The sequence below is a fragment of the Nerophis ophidion genome, linkage group LG09, assembly GCF_033978795.1.
Source record: "Nerophis ophidion isolate RoL-2023_Sa linkage group LG09, RoL_Noph_v1.0, whole genome shotgun sequence".
Classification (NCBI taxonomy): Eukaryota; Metazoa; Chordata; class Actinopteri; order Syngnathiformes; family Syngnathidae; genus Nerophis; species Nerophis ophidion.
The window spans coordinates 39,219,332-39,237,760 of NC_084619.1; the positions used below are offsets into that span (position 1 = coordinate 39,219,332).

The 18,429-nt window shown below is 40.0% G+C and overlaps 1 protein-coding gene across 1 annotated transcript in view; it reads left to right on the plus strand.

The window, feature by feature from the left end:
* Positions 1-229: 229 nt before the first annotated feature.
* LOC133559324 (regulating synaptic membrane exocytosis protein 1-like) overlaps positions 230-18,429 on the plus strand; it is a 280,539-nt gene continuing 262,339 nt past the window's right edge. Inside the window, exons 1-2 of the mRNA XM_061910986.1 lie at positions 230-882; positions 18,129-18,203. Of these exons, the coding sequence (XP_061766970.1) occupies positions 731-882; positions 18,129-18,203 (227 nt within the window). The 5' untranslated portion in view covers positions 230-730. The remainder of the gene's footprint in view (positions 883-18,128; positions 18,204-18,429) is intronic.

Below are 18,429 nucleotides of genomic sequence, written 5' to 3' on the forward strand. Positions count from 1 at the left end.
AACAAGGAATTTTCACAATATGTCCTCGGAATAAAAAAAGAGTTATAGTAAATGGACAGAAACATAAGAGTCAGATGGGGGCGGGAAGACCTGATATCTCGCCCCTGAGGAAACCCTTTATTTTGATGCGTGCGGCGCAGGCTGCCGTGAGCGCGCATTTTTTCCCTCCTCCCCCCACCCTCCCCGCGAGTGGCGGAGCCCCCATTCTTAAATTAGGGCGGCGCGTTTCTGCTGCAAGAGAAGTGAACGCGCTTGAGGGAGCTGCGGTCCCATTGACGGCCCCCGTCTCCCTGACAGCAGCATCAGCACCCGGCGTCCGCCTTGCCCGGGAGCGACGCAGACAGGCAAGCGGCCATCCAAGACCAAGCCCCCGCCCCTCCTCCCCCTCCCCCACCTCTCTGAACCCGGATCGTATCCCCCGCGTGTGCCGTCGTCCACACCGACCGCCGGAGAAATGGGCTCCCCGTGAAAGCGAGGTGGTGGAGGGGAGAGGCGGGCAGGCGGGAGGGGGTGGGGGGGAGGAAGACACCGGTGCAGCATTCGGGAAGAAGCGAGGCTGCTAACGACACACTACCGACGTCCCTAACGGCGACTACACGACCCCCGCTGCCGCCATGGGAACTCCGCATCAGTCGCTCCGACCGCCGCTTCATCCGTGGGCCATGTCGTGATCCGTGGGCTTTGCTATCCGTGATTCCCAATCGAGGGGAAGGAGGAGGGAGGGGGCGAGATGTTCTCCTCGGTAGGCCCTCGGGGTCCACCCGTCGCCCAGGCCATCCCGGAGCCGGACCTGAGCCACTTGACGGACGAGGAGAGGAAGATCATCATGGCTGTGCTGGCTCGGCAACGGGAGGAAGAGGCGAAGGAGGAGGCCATGATAAAGTAAGCCATAGAAAGATTGCGTGTGTGTGTGTGTGTGTTAGTGTGTGTGTGTGTGTGTGTTCTTGTATTGCTACCCTTCTTGAGACAACAACAAGGAAAAGTACTTCCCATATGAGGAACAAGTTGGGACCGAAATCATGGTGCCAATACGGAAAAAAAAAACATTGCATCTAATAGAGAATGTCTCATTTGCAAACCTGATGGTGGAATCTATCCAAATTAGGGTGTTCCCAAAAAAGAAGGGATATTTTAAAATTGACTCTTTGTCGGTTTTAAAAGTGCTCCCCCTTATGGTCAACATATATAATAACAAGTGTATGGAAGGCCCCGTGATGAGGTGGCGACTTGTCCAGGGTGTACACCACCTTCCACCCGATTGTAGCTGAGATAGGCACCAGCGCTCCCCGCGAACCCAAAGGGAATAAGCGGTAGAAAATGGATGGATGGACTATTGTAATATTTCAATGATAATAAATCAATGTGTTGAGGCAGTTGCGGATGTCACCAATGCAGCGTTATGAGGACACACTTGGTTAATTTTCCAAGTTTTATGGTGAACTGCAAACATGGAAATGCAAAACAAGAAGTGCTTAAAGTTTAATTGCTTTGTAAAAATACTAAAAGGGGATAAGCGGTAGGAAATGGATGGATGGAAGTGTGTGGAAGATACTGAAGAAACTGATATGTGCCCCCTTTGGCCAAAATTCCATCCATCCGTCCATTTCCTACCGCTTGTCCCTTTCAGGGTCGCGGGGAAGAGGGGGGGGGGGGGGGGGGCTTGGAGCCTATCTTAACTGCGTTCGGGCGGTAGTCGGGGTTCGACCCTGGACAAGTCGTCACCTCATTGCAAGGCCAACACAGATAGACAGACAACATTCACACTCAACATTCACACACTAGGGCCAATTTAGTGTTGCCAATCAACCTATCCCCAGGTGCATGTCTTTGGAGGTGGGAGGAAGCCGCAGTACCCGTAGGGAACCCACGCAGTCAATTAAAACAAGAAATATGTATATAGAGACATACTGTAATAACTTGAAGTAAATAATGACAATTAAAAAACAATTAGATACATCCATCCATCTATTTTCTACCGCTTGTCCCTTTCGGGGTCACGGGGGGTGCTGGAGCCTATCTCAGCTGCATTCGGGCGGAAGGTGGAGTGCACCCTGGACAAGTCGCCACCTCATCGCAGGGCCAACACAGATAGACAGACAACATTCACACCCACATTCACACACTAGGGCCCATTTAGTGTTGCCAATCAACCTATCCCCAGGTGCATGTCTTTGGAGGTGGGAGGAAGCCGCAGTACCCGTAGGGAACCCACGCAGTCAATTAAAACAAGAAATATGTATATAGAGACATACTGTAATAACTTGAAGTAAATAATGACAATTAAAAAACAATTATATACATCCATCCATCTATTTTCTACCGCTTGTCCCTTTCGGGGTCACGGGGGGTGCTAGAGCCTATCTCAGCTGCATTCGGGCGGAAGGTGGAGTGCACCCTGGACAAGTCGCCACCTCATCGCAGGGCCAACACAGATAGACAGACAACATTCACACCCACATTCACACACTAGGGCCCATTTAGTGTTGCCAATCAACCTATCCCCAGGTGCTTGTCTTTGGAGGTGGGGGAAAGCAAAAAATGTAAAACATTGTTTTTTTTAAATAAAAGCTTACTTTTTTATATTTGCAGTTTGTATATATTATTAATGTTGTACGTAAATTTTTTCATATATCTAGAAAGCGGGAAGCATTTTTCAGAGGTCTCAAGAGGGTCAGAAATACAAGCGTATGTAGGTGTGTGTGTGTGATTGTGTGTGTGTGTGTGAGGAAGACAAGACCTCAGCTGCTTCCCATTTTGTCTATACTGTAGTGCCTCAGCATCAGGACCACTGCTGCCTGTAACCATGCATGTGTTTATGTGTGTATATCCTCGAGCTCCCCCCCACTCACACACACGCTGCCGCACACATAGTCCAGCAGTCCAGATAGGTGGCAGCGTTAAAAAGGACAAAAATAAGTCAATCACTTGAGTACTTTGTTGGTAACTTGAGGAAGAAGCCGAGCCGTGTTTCTAAGACACACCCCACTTCCTTCTCTCTCTGAAGAAACAGAAACTAATTTCTCATCTGCACTTGTCTCATTAGCATCGCCGCTATGAGTCATGCTTATGCTTCAGTCTGGTGGACTGTGTTTGCTTTTATCTTGAAGCATTTCATTGACAGATGCAGTGGGAGGTGGGCAGTGCAATAGCAGAAAAGCTCACTGAAGCCTGGCATGGCACACATAGTAAAAGTGAAACCCTCCCTGTTGGCTTTTATCTGTGCAGCATCCATCTCAACAGCTGCTGTTTCCAGCTCTGGGGTGCGGTTGAGCCTTTTCCCAGCCTTATGCACGATATGTAGGGCAGAGCTCTTGCAAACAGACACTACACAGGCTGTTATAAAACCAGTAGGCCTAAAACCGAGTGTGGAGAAGGTGCCTGTTTAACATCATTTTTAAACCAGGAGTGATTGATCCTCCCTATTTCGTTACGGCAAACTCTCTGTTGTTGCAATTAGTGTAGAAGTGAAACTGAATCCATCCACTTTCACCACGACCACAGAATGCATCAAGGTAAAGCCTTTTTTCGTAGAATCACTCTGCTCAAAGCTGCATTAGAATCAAGGAGATACATACTGTACAGATAGATAGATGACCCACCAAAAGCTGCACGCTCCTTCAGCTCTACGTTTATGTGCTATTTTAAGCCCTGCATGGACTAATAGCCCTGCACTGGGATGGAAGATCGATTCATTGCATCTAAAGAAGGAAATGTCCGATATTACAGTATATATCTCCGGCTCTAAGTGGCTATGCATCATTTTGAAGCCAGGGATTCAGTCTGTCATACTGTAGAGGCTGCAAATATGGGTGACTGTCAGCACGTACATGTCCTAACTTGTCTTAAGTACTGCCTTCAACACCGTTACTTCTCATCAGTGTTGTCATGTACTCCGATGGCATTTGCTTCATTCTGATCGTGTCTCACTGGATTCCAAATAATTCACAAAAGTTTGTGGCTGACTAGCTATTGAACTACTAACCACCACTATTACTAAATATACTACTCAAATTCTACTATTACCATGCTTTTAACATAAATTTTTAGCTTGCAACTTAAAGCATAGCAATCAGCCAGTAGACAGATCTTACCTTAAAACAGTTGGGGCATTCTTAAGTTAAGGTACCACTGTACTACAAACCCCGTTTCCATATGAGTTGGGAAATTGTGTTTGATGTAAATATAAACGGAATACAATGATTTGCAAAACCTTTTTAACCCATATTCAATTGAATTCACTACAAAGACAAGATATTTGATGTTCAAACTCATATTTTTTTTTGCATATAAAAATTAACTTAGAATTTCATGGCTGCAACACATGCCAACGTAGTTGGGAAAGGGCATGTTCACCAATGTGTTACATCACCTTTTCTTTTAACAACACTCAATAAACGTTTGAGAACCGAGGAAACTAATTATTGAAGCTTTGAAAGTGGAATTCTTTCCCATTCTTGTTTTATGTAGAGCTTCAGTCGTTCAACAGTCTGGGGTCTCCGCTGTCGTATTTTACGCTCAATAATGCGCCACACATTTTCGATTGGAAACAGGTCTGGACTGCAGGCGGGCCAGGCAAGTACCCGCACTCTTTTTCTACGAAGCCACGCTGTTGTAACACGTGCTGAATGTGGCTTGGCATTGTTTTGCTGAAATAAACAGGGGCGTCCATGAAAAAGACGGCACTTAGATAGGCAGCATATGTTGTTCCAAAACCTGTATGTACCTTTCAGCATTAATGATGCCTTCACAGATGTGTAAGTTACCCATGCCTTTGGCACTAATGCACCGCCATCCCATCCCAGATGCTGGCTTTTGAACTTTGCGTCGATAACAGTCTGGATGGTTCGTTTCCCCTTTGGTCCGGATGACACGATGTCGAATATTCCCAAAAACAATTTGAAATGTGGAATCGTCAGACCACAGAACACTTTTCCACTTTGCATCAGTCCATCTTAGATGATCTCAGGCCCAGAGAAGCCGGCGGTGTTTCTGGATGTTGTTGATAAATGACTTTTGCTTTGCATGGTAGAGCTTTAACTTGCACTTACAGATATAGCGACTAACTGTATTTAGTGACAGTGGTGTTCTGAAGTGTTCCTGAGCCCATGTAGTGATATCCTTTAGAGACTGATGTCCGTTTTTGATACATTGCCATCTGAGGGATCGTAGGTCACGGTCATTCAATGTTGGTTTCTGGCCATGCCTCTTACGTGGAGTGATTTCTCCTGATTCTCTGAACCTTTTGATGATATTATGGACCGTAGATGTTGAAATCCCTAAATTTCTTGCAATTGCACTTTGAGAAATGTTGTTCTTAAAACTGTTTGACTATTTGCTCACGCAGTTGTGGACAAAGGGGTGTACATCGCCCCATCTTTTCTTGCGAAAGACTGAGCATTTTTTGGGAAGCTGTTTTTATACCCAATCATGGAACCCACCTGTTCCCAATTAGCCTGCACACCTGTGGGATGTTCCAAATAAGTGTTTGATGAGCATTCCTCAACTTCATTAGTATTTGTTGTCACCTTTCCCAACTTCTTTGTCATGTGTTGCTGGTATTAAATTCTAAAGTTAATGATTATTTGCAAAAAAAAAATTGTTTATCAGTTTGAACATGAAATATGTTGTCTTTGTAGCATATTCTACTGAATATGGATTGAAAATTATTTCCAAAACATTGTATTCCGTTTATATTTACATCTAACACAATTTCCCAACTCATATAGAAAAACGTGTTTGTAAATATACTGTATACTTACAATATACCCACATTGGGTAAGAAGTTTTAAGGCTGTGTTCTATTTGTAGTTCGGTACTCTGGCCTAGAACAAAGTTTAGGAAATAGTCTATTTTGCTTAGCACTCAGTTCTGCTATCAGAACAAAGGATGCTGTTTGAAAACGTAAAATCACAAACTATTTGAACAGCCTTGGTGAAATATCACCCAACACATGTTTCAAATAAAAATGCTCTCTGTTGGTATAATATGTTAGTTATTTTGTGTTGCACTATATTTTGTACCTGCTGAGATGTCACAAAAAAGTCTGAAATTAGGGCTGGGCGATATAGAAAATAACTATATCGTAATATTCGATTACATGTTCTCACACCGTTGGTTTAAGCTGCGTACCTTACATTACTGGCGTGTCTCACTCCTTCTCTTCTGTCCTTCTCACAGAGACGTAAAATAAGCCCGCCTTCTCATATACGTCACATACTGTCGCGCATGTAGCGTCACACGCTCTCGCCGAGAGCTAACGTTAGCATGGCTAATGTTAGCTGAGTCAGGTCGAGTTGCTTTTAGCTGCAGGCATTACACAACAGGCGTTTCTCACTCCTCATTGTCTCTCATTCTGACAGATACGGAAAACAAGCCCGCGTTCTTACATACGTCACATACTCTCGCTAGTCTAGCGTCATAGCTCTCGCCGATCAGAGAGGTAGCAGCATGGCTAACATTAGCAGAGGCAGGTCAAGCGAGTGGAGCTTGTGACAATAAAAGAGAGAGATGGTGCGAAACTTATCACAAATGGAGGAAGAACAATAAATGCCCAACATAAAGAGCATCATCTGGCGGTGGTTTGGTTCCAAGTGGGAAGATATTCAGCTGACAACAGCAATATGCTGTTCAATGTATATACTCTGATGATTAACCTGTGTGATGACTGTATTATGCTGATAGTATATATTTGTACCGTGAATTGATTAACGTGGACCCCGACTTAAACAGGTTGAAAAACTTAGTCGGGTGTTACCATTTAGTGGTCAATTGTACGGAATATGTACTGAACTGTGCAATCTACTAATGAAAGTATCAATCAATCAATGCAAAGTATGCAGCAGAAGTGTTAACACAAAAAGGTAGCAACACTATTAATTTGTTCTTTCATTTAAAAAGTCACCCATATAATAATGCAGTATGAAGAACAATGTTTTAATGTAGACACATAGAATCATCATACTTCTGTGATTATACTATGCATCAAGTGTTCATTCAAGGCCAAGGCAAAATATCGTAATATATATCGTATATCGCAATATGGCATAAAATTATTGCGATATTAATAAAAGCCAATATCGGCCAGCCCTATCTGAAATGTATTTTTGTAAGTGCCGTTGCATGCAACACTCACCCACACACACAGAGAGACACAAGCCACAGAGAACTGCTGCTTCTGACGGGTGTGCGGCGCTTTATTTACTATTATAGTTCTGTAATTTTGCTAAGCTTTTCGCTGTCATTTGAACTATTTTCTGTGCTTTTGGTCCATGGAAGCTCAAAGGAACCAAACCCGCACCACAGTTCATTTAATCCGCACCAAATATGGAAAAACAGCCAGAGAGTGCAAACATACAACACAATGGTTCTGGGTTCTAATCTAAACTAAGGCCTTTGTATGTAATCTGTGTATTTAACCTGTGATTGTACTTCTGTTTCCTCCAAGGATTGACATCTATGTTGGAAGTTCACATGTAAAGTTGTCTCTGTCATGAGTCCTTTACCTTTTTGACCTCAGGACCCAGCTTTTCCTGCACAAAGTGGCCTGGGGGTCATATAAATTTTCAACAGAGTATTGCTTAAATTGATCTCAGGCTTAGTTACATTTGTTTTCAATATATAAATCAAAACAACTTACAGCTATAGCCTTATCCAATAAATGACATGATACATGTCATCATCAGAATGAAATATAGTTGCGTACTGTAGTAGCAGTCCATCCTAAACCTACCCCTCATACACACACGTTGTTAACATGCTCTAAAAACAACAATACATTTTTTGCATGTATTGGGATTAAACTATCTTTTTTAAAGGCAAGGAAACACCTTGATTAGATTGTGTTATACCTTTTAAAGCAGGGGTCTCAAACATGCGGTCCGCGGGCAAATTACGTCCCGCGAGACGTTATATTGCGGCCCGCACCTTACTGCTAGTGGATGCCGCTTGACAACATCATACTTGCCAACGCTCCCAATTTTCCCGGGAGACCCATGAATTTCAGGGCATCCATTCTCTACAATGCCTGTCGATTTTCTCCAAACCAACAAATTACAGGGGGTGCAATGATGACACTGTCTTAAGTGCCACCTACATCCTGGACAGACAGCGTGTAAGTCCAGCCATATGTTGCAGCTGGTTATGTAAGACACACGCGCGTTATTGCAAGACATATTTGATCAACAGCTACACAGGTCACACTGAGGGTGGCCGTAAAAAAATCTTTAACATAGTTACAAATATGTGCCACCCTGTAAACTCACACCAAACAAGAATGACAAACACATTTTGGGAGAACATCCTCACCGTAACACAACATAAACACAACAGAACAAATACCCAGAATCGCATGCAGTCCTAACTCTTCCGCGCTACAATTTACACCCCCGCTACCACCAAACCCCCCACCCCAAACCCCCCTACTTGCGCCGGTTGAGGTCGTGTATATTGTAGCCCAGGAGAGTTAGGGATGCAAGGTGTTCTGGGTATTTCTTCTGTTGTGTTTAATTTGTGTTACGGTAAGGATGTTCTCCCGAAGTGTGTTAGTCATTCTTGTTTGGTGTGGGTTCACAGTGTGGCGCATATTTGTAACAGTATTAAAGTTGTTTATACGGCCACCCTCAGTGTGACCTGTATGGCTGTTGATCAAGTATGTCTTGCAGTCACTTACGTGAATCTGCATAAGCCTCACACAACATGTTACTGAGCCCGCACGCTGGTTGTGTGATGTAAACGCGGACGCAATTAAATGTTGTGGAGCAGTGGTTTGCAAATGGGGGTATGCGTACCCCTGGGGGTACTTGAAAGTATACCAAAGGGTACGTGAGATCTTTTAAAAATATTCTAAAAAAATAGCAGCCATTCAAAAATCCTTTATAAATATATTTATTGAATAATACTTCAACAAAATATGAATGCAAGTTCATAAACTGTGAAAAAAAAATACAAAAATGCAATATTCAGTGTTGACAGCTAGATTTTTAATGGACATGTTTCATAAATATTAATGTTAAAGATTTCTTTTTTTGTGAAGAAATTTTTAGAATTAATTTCATGAATCCAGATGGATTTCTATTACAATCCCCAAAGAGGGCACTTTAAGTTGATGATTACTTCTATGTGTAGAAATCTTTATTTATAATTGAATCACTTGTTTATTTTTCAACAAGTTTTTTATTTGTATGTCTTTTTTTCCAAATAGTTCAAGAAAGACCACTACAAATGAGCAATATTTTGCACTGTTATACAATTTAATAAATCAGAAACTGATGACATTGTGCTGTATTTTACTCCTTTATCTCTTTTTTTCAACCAAAAATGCTTTGCTCTGATTAGCGGGAACATGAATTAAAACAAAAATGTTTACAAGGGGTACATCACTGAAAAATGGTTGAGAACCACTGTTGTAGAGGACGTTAAAGGCAGTGCAGTCACGGCACGCCCTTAATAATGTCGGCCGGGTGAAAATTGGGACAAATTCAGGAGAATGGTTGCAACGGTAGATTGTCGGGAGGTGCTCTGAAATTCGGGAGTCACCCGGAAAAATCGCGAGGGTTGGCAAGTATGTTGCTAGGGCGAGAAACCAATTCATAGAAGGTGAATTCATTAAAAAGTGCATGTAAGATTTTTAAAGAAAATTTTCTTGCGGCCCAGCCTCACCCAGTTTCTGCATGCAGTGGTCCCCATGTAAATTGAGTTTGAGACCCCTGTTTTAAAGGATGAAATTACGGGCCAGTCCCAATACACCCCCTCGCGCTACTTATTAGCCTTATCCTAAATGTGTGCGTTCCTGTGAATGTAGTAGTTTCCCAATGACACTTTTCATATAGGGGTAGTGGGCATAATGAGGGGTAGGGAGTATGACTCTAGCCCCTTCAGAGCGAGGGATTTCAGCTGCTGACTCACCCAGGGAGGACCAGAGATATGTACCCACTTTTTGCACACGTTTGCATAATTTGTAACGCTAGCCAACTAGCCACACAAGCTGACGAAAAGTTGCGAATGTGAAAACATTAATGCTACATACCTTCAAAAAATTCACGAGCGACACCAGTCGTCTATGGCGGCTTCTTCTCCGTGTAGTTATTTCTGTATTCATCAACCGAGGCAGAATTAATTCTAATAAAATATCTCAGCAGTTAACTCCATTGTTTTCGGGTTTGTTGTGAAGTGGTGGGACTAGAGTTGTACGGTACACTGCTACTAATAATGTACCGCGGTACTAATGAATTAAAAAAGTTACTACAGCCTTTTCATCCACATATGCTCATGTGCAGCCGTGACGTTGCTGAGCTACAGCCAACTTTTATGAGTTCAAATAAGTTCTCCAACCACTGCCCCTGCACTCCTCAAACAGTTTGTGGTACTTGGCACGTTTCCTTTCGTTGGCTTCTTAGTCCGTTCTTCCCAGGGCACTGTAAACTCCACTGTATGATCAGGTGTTTTGAAGCTTTGGAGAGATGTTGATATATATATGTATGTAATGTATATACATATATATATATATATATATATATATATATATATATATATATATATATAAATATATATTTACAGTATATATGTACTTGTTTTGCCATAAAGTGACTAAGCCTGGTGAGTTTACAGTGTGCAGCAGATATAGCAGAGATATAGCAGATATAGCGTGTTTTTTTATTAATATAGGTATAAACACTATGCTTATGTATATACTGTGCAGTGTGTAACAGACACTTTATACTGTAGTGTTTCGTAAGTTGAATGACATTTTCAATTATTGAAACAATATTGTATAATAATCAAATATTTGGTCTATACAAGCTGTAATATTCCCCTTAGATACATAAACAGTAGAACCCTAGGAAAAAGCATAACTAGAGCAACATTAAATGTGTGTTACATGTATTGCATTTATTTATTGCAAAACAGTCTTTAACTGTATTTGTTACATTGCACTGGAATTATATCTCAAATGTACCCACTGAAGTAATAGTAGCTCACAGAGATGAATATTATTGTTAAAGCACTTTATCTTCATTTTACAGTGACTTTTCAGTCGATTCACACACTTTCTTTTCCTCCCTACAGAGGCACATATGCAAGACACCATACATCCAGTGTTTATTGTAGGAACTATCTGGTGTTTGTGTGTATGACTGTATGTACTTTTATTCTGCCATAACATACAGGAGCTGCATACTATGACTGCATATTGGGGGAAAAAAATAAAAGAATTAGAGGTCAATGTTACATTAAAGTACAAATTAGGCCTCCGCTAATTGACCGGGACAATTTTACCAGTCGGTGTATACTGTTTTAGAATATGTACAGCATTTGAATAGTACATGGTAATTAATCATTAAAGTCAAGTAAAATAATCCTTCCGCCCGAGTGCAGCTGAGATAAGCTTTTAGCCCCCCTGCGACCCTGAAAGGGACAAGCGGTAGAAAATGAATGGATGGATGGATGGATGGATGGAAAACAATGCAAGTCACGTGACCATAGCAATAATAATAGCGCAAAGACAAAAAAAAAAAAAAAAAAAATATATATATAGGTTGATTGGCAACACTAAATTGGCCCTAGTGTGTGAATGTGAGTGTGAATGTTGTCTGTCTATCTGTGTTGGCCCTGCGATGAGGTGGCGACTTGTCCAGGGTGTACCCCGCCTTCCGCCCGATTGTAGCTGAGATTGGCGCCAGCGCCCCCCGCGACCCCAAAAGGGAATAAGCGGTAGAAAATGGATGGATGGATGGATATATATATGTATGTAGTCGAGGTTTCTGTGGTTTATCCATTATACAGTGCGGGTAGAACGGAATATGCGTTAAGTCAGGAAAAAACACAGAGGCTGTTTCATCCCTGCAAGTCTGTTTTGCAGGTTTCCCCGCTCTTCAGGGGATTTTATTGAAATAAATAAGAATAAATACAATAAATAAGTAAATAAATAAGAATACAATCCCTTGAATAGCAGGAAACCTGCGAAACAGGCTTGTAGGGATGAAATAGCCTCTGTGTTTTTTCCTGACCTCCATCCATCCATCCATTTTCTACCGCTTATTCCCTTGTGGGGTCGCGGGGGGCGCTGGCGCCTATCTCAGCTACAATCGGGCGGAAGGCGGGGTACACCCTGGACACTGACCTAACGTATATAAATATATATATATGTATGTATATATATATATATATATATATATATATATATGTATGTATATATATATATATATATATAAAATACATCCATCCATTTCCTACCGCTTTTCCCTTTTGGGGTCGCGGGGGGTGCTCAGTTGCATTCGGGCGGAAGGCGGCGTACACCCTGGACAATATATATATATATATATATATATATATATATATATATATATATATATATGTACGTATATATATATATATATATATATATATATATATATATATATATATATATATATATATATATACACACACACACACAGTATGTATATATATGTATGTGTGTATATATACGTACTTTTCTATCCAGCTGACCGTTGTATTTATAACACGCGCGCTGTCAAATTCATTCAGGCGCTGCTGCAAAGCATTAAAAACAACACGACCGAACAGCCAATCAAAATCAAACTTTTAACGGCCGACTTCAGGTTACACGGTACAGTATCATAGATTTATGGGTCAATGGAATTGCGGACAGAATAATGTCAGCTAAAAACAGTATCTTAGTTGCGGAAATTGGCGTAATATGACTGAGATGCTGTCATTGACAGGAAAATGGAAAATCATGTTTACCTTGCACTTGACAAATACGTCCCTGGAGCTGGGCCAGCCAGTGGCCAATTCTCGATACACGGCAGCCCTGCACCCTTTTGGGGCCATCTCTGTGCCTCAAAATACCAAACTTACTCCAAAACGAGTCAAACATTTCTCAAATTACTTGTACGTGTCTGGCAAAATGTTTCTTTTGCACAGTTGATGACTGCTTGGTACCCTAAAGCTGTATGAAAAACACCTACCATGACTGCAGCCAGTTATGGACGCGACCAGCGATTAAACATCTACAATGGTAAATTGATGATAACTTGACAACGTCAATACTATAGTTGGAGCACCAGTGTTGACATAGTAACTGATGCATCCTTGAGTGTGCATTTTACTTGGAAGCATGTAAACTCAAATTTAGTCGTGAATTATTATTGTGTTTTTCTCATGTAATGAATTTTTTTATTCCTTTAGATTGGTAATAAAATATTCAACTAACACCTACTTTATTTGTTTTTACGTACAGATGCTATAAAACTGTCCGGTTAAAAAGAATGTAAAACATTAAAAAAAAAATTGTAATATATATATATATATATATATATATATATATATATATACATACATATGTATATATATATATATATTAGGGCTGAAAATCTTTGGGTGTCCCACGATTCGATTCAATATCAATTCTTGTTGTCGCGATTCGATTATAAATCGATTTTTTCGATTCAACACGATTCTCGATTCAAAAACGATATTTTTCAGATTCAAAACGATTCTCTATTCATTCAATACATAGGATTTCAGCTAGATCTACCCGTCTGCTGACATGCTAGCAGAGTAGTAGATTTAAAAAAAAAAGCTTTTATAATTGACAAGGACAATGTTTTATCAACTGATTGCAATAATGTAAAATTGTTTTAACTATTAAACAAACCAAAAATATGACTTATTTTATCTTTGGGAAAACATTGGACACAGTGTGTTGTCAAGCTTATTAGATGCAATGCAAGTGTAAGCCACTGTGTTCTTTTTATTTTTATTTTTATCAATGTCTAATGATAATGTCAATGAGGGATTTTTAATCACTGCTATGCTTAAATTATAACTAATATTGATACTGTTGTTGATAATATTAACTTTTGTTTCACTACCTTTGGTTTGTTCTGTGTCGTGTTTGTGTCTCCTCAATTGCTCTGTTTATTGCATTTCTGAGTGTTGCTAGGTCAGGTTTGGTTTTGGAATTGGATTGCATTGTTATGGTACTGCTGTGTATTGTTTTGTTGGATTGATAAAAAAAAAAAAAAATGATTAAAAAAAAAGAGAATCGGTTCTGAATCGCACAACGTGAGAATCGCGATTCAAATTCTAATCGATTTTTCCTACACCCCTTATATATATATATATATATATATATATATATATATATATATATATATATATATATATATATATATATATATATATTATATATATATATACATATTTATATATATTTGTATGTATAACTTTTTTTTTTACCATATCACCGAGCTCGAAGATGTGATAATTAGCTTGAAACAATCACAAATAAGGGAGCTACACCACACAAAAGTTTGTAAAACAACGATATTTCCCCGTAACAAGACCCTTAAAGTCCAGTGTCTAGCGATCCAGTAATTTCTAGGCCAATATTAATCCACTCAAAAAAGTGAGACATTTAAGTTATGTAATAATCCATGAATTTGCCCAGAAGCAAGGTAGCATACGCTGACTAGTCTCTAGTTACCGTTTGACGTTACTCCATACCACCGCGTTTACGTGGCATCAAAACACACTTCGATTCCTGTGTGTAATGTCACAATTTTCTGAAAAATGTGCAAAGGAAAGAAGGAAAAGGTTTTGAGAAAAATACGAATAGCTTGTAGAGAAAACAAGAGGACTGATAGTTTGAATATAAAAGATTATTATGAAATGGTGGTGAAATTGAAATCAATAGCACTGTATATATACACATACGTTTGTATATACTGGTATATATATATATATATATATATATATATATATATATATATATATATATATATATATATATATATATATATATACATATATATACATATATATATATAAACATATATATGTAAATACATGTATAGATATACATGTGTATACATATATGTATATGTATATATATATATATATTAGGGGTGTTGGAAAAAATCGATTCCAATACGAATCGAATCGAATACATTGTGGGATTCAGAATCGATTCTCATTTTAAAAAAAATGTATTTAAAAAAAACAAAACAATATATATATATATATATATATATATATATATATATATATATATATATATATATATATGTATATATATTTCTTTTAATCAATCCAACAAAACAATACACAGCAATACCATAACAATGCAATCCAATTCCAAAACCAAACTTGACCCAGCAACACTCAGAACTGCAATAAAGACACAAACACGACACAGAACAAGCCAAAGGTAGAGAAGCAAAAATGAATATTATCAACAACAGTATCAATATTAGTTATAATTTCAGCATAGCAGTGATTAGAAATCCCTCATTGACATTATCATTAGACATTTATAAAAATAAAAAAAAGAACAATAGTGTCACAGTGGCTTACACTTGCATCGCATCTCATAAGCTTGACAACACACTGTGTCCAATGTTTTCACAAAGATAAAATAAGTCATATTTTTGGTTCGTTTAATATCCATCCATCCATCCATTTTCTACCGCTTATTCCCTTTCGGGGTCGCGGGGGGCGCTGGCGCCTATCTCAGCTACAATCGGGCGGAAGGCGGGGTACACCCTGGACAAGTCGCCACCTCATCGCAGGGCCAACACAGATAGACAGACAACATTCACACACTAGGGCCAATTTAGTGTTGCCAATCAACCTATCCCCAGGTGCATGTCTTTGGAAGTGGGAGGAAGCCGGAGTACCCGGAGGGAACCCACGCATTCACGGGGAGAACATGCAAACTCCACACAGAAAGATCCCGAGCCTGGATTTGAACCCAGGACTGCAGGAACTTCGTATTGTGAGGCAGACGCACTAACCCCTCTCCCACCGTGAAGCCCCGTTCGTTTAATAGTTAAAACAATTTTCCATTATTGCAATCAGTTGATAAAACATTGTCCTTTACAATCATAAAAGTAAAAAAAAAAAATCTACTACTCTGCTAGCATATTTGCAGACTGGGGTAGATCCTGCTGAAATCCTAAGTATTGAATGAATACAGAATCGTTTTGAATCGGAAAAATATCGTTTTTGAATCGAAAATCGAATCGAATAAAAAAAACCCCGATATATTATCGAATTGTGACCCCAAGAATCGATATTGAATCGAATCGTGGGACACCCAAAGATTCACAGCCCTAATATATATATATATATATATATATATGTATATATATATATATATATATATATATATATATATATAAATGATAAATGGGTTGTACTTGTATAGCGCTTTTCTACCTTCAAGGTACTCAAAGCGCTTTGACACCACTTCCACATTTACCCATTCACACACACATTCACACACTGATGGAGGGAGCTGCCATGCAAGGCGCCAACCAGCACCCATCAGGAGCAAGGGTGAAGTGTCTTGCTCAGGACACAACGGACGTGACAAGGTTGGTTCTAGGTGGGATTTGAACCAGTGACCCTCAGGTTGCGCACGGCCACTCTCCCACTGCGCCACGCCGTCCCTTATATATGTATATATGTATGTATATATGTATATATGTATGTATATATATATATATATATATATATATATGTATGTATATATATAATGCCAATATATTTATTTTGCACGAGTCAAGTCAGTGTCGTCTATATGTTCTGGTCAATGGCTTGACTGGGGGCCGGGATTTAAGGGAGTCAGGGCGAGGATGGGAAGTGACTTGTGTTTTGGAGTTGAAAGATCGTTCGAATGGTGTCATTTAAGAGAGCGGGACACAGAGATTGAGAACGTTGCATTTTGTGAAATGAAAAAAGACATAAAACTGGGAATCTGCCAGAGCCTCCATTCCTTGGGCTGTTACAAAATTGACGAATGGCACATCACGAAGATGGTCCGTGGTGTTGACAGTACGTATCTTATGGTTAATTGATTAAGAATCCATACTAGTAAAAACGCTATTGATGGCAAGAAGACTGAATCGTACTCCGGTTGAAATTTTTTTAAAAAGCACTAGTGGAAGGACACCGCAGTACCTGCAGTGAGCGAACTCGTCCAAAAGAAGGTGCCATAGCACAAACAAAATATCACCTTCCTCAGCATATTTGCTTCTTGATTATTTTTTTCTACTGAAAATGTTTCCATGGCTGCAGGATGAAAAATAGCTGCAGGGTTCAAAGTGTATAAAAAAAGTAGCGGAAAATAGTCTGGTATTTACATTGTATATAAATATATATATATATATATATATATCCATTTTCTACCGCTTATTCCCTTTTTGGGGTCGCGGGGGGCGCTGGCGCCTATCTCAGTTACAATCGGGCGGAAGGCAGGGTACACCCTGGACAAGTCGCCACCTCATCACATATATATATATATATATATATATATATATATATATATATATATATTATGGTGAAGAAGGACCTGAGCTGGAAGGCCAAGCTCTAAATTTACCGGTCAATCTACGTTTCTATCTATCCTCACCTATGGTCATGAGTTTTGAGTTATGACCGAAAGGTCAAGATCCGGGTACCGGCGGCCAAACTGAGTTTCCTCCGCCAGGTGGCGAGGCTCTCCCTTAGAGATAGGAGGAGAAGCTTTGTCATCCGGGAGGAGCTCAAAGTAAAGCCACTGCTCCTCCACATCGAGAGGAGCCAGATGAGGTGGTTCGAGCCTCTGGTCAGGAGGCCACCCTAATGCATCCCTTGGGAGGTGTTTCGGGCACGTCCGACCGGTAGGAGGCCACAGGGAAGACCCAGGACACACTAGGAAGACCATGTCTTCCGGCTGGCCTGGGTACACCATAGCCTGTTTAGGGTCTGGGTAGTTCGAGTACCGTGAACATTTGCGTTTTGCATAGCAAGGATAATTTCTTCCAAAATGTGTAACTCTGACAAGAGAAAAGGATCAAAAGCAAATGTCCCCTGGAGAGGATGTTGGTTCTCAGCATTATATACAGTATAGTACATTCCCATTTGTCAGTTCAAAGAGTTGGTTTGCAGAAAACAGATATGTTTGTAAAACACATTCCTATTTTGTTTTATGTTCTCACTGTTCAAGCTAATATTGGATATCAACAATGAAAAACATTAAATAAAACAGATATCTGTTTTGCCAACTACCATAGTTTTTTTGCCGGAAGTTGTTAAAAGTCAAAACATAAACTGACAAACTGTTTTTATTTTGTGTATTTCAGAGAAGAGAAGCCTATCCAAGTGAGAACAGTAAACTTGGTTGGGCAGAAAAAACCTCAGCAGCAAAATGATGTCCGGTGAGTGCTAACAGTTCCCTGCATTTCTCAGGAGTTGAGACTCTGAAATTCCAATTGAAATAGTGAGTCACGATTGGGTCCTCTGTTAGTTATGTTAACTACCTAGCAGTCAAGAGTTGTCCGTCTGTTCTTTTGCGTGATGTTTATGTTTTGTCGTCAGATCCATTTTTACACCTTGGATGAGTCACCAGGACAATAACTGCTGCTGTATGAATTGCATGGCTAT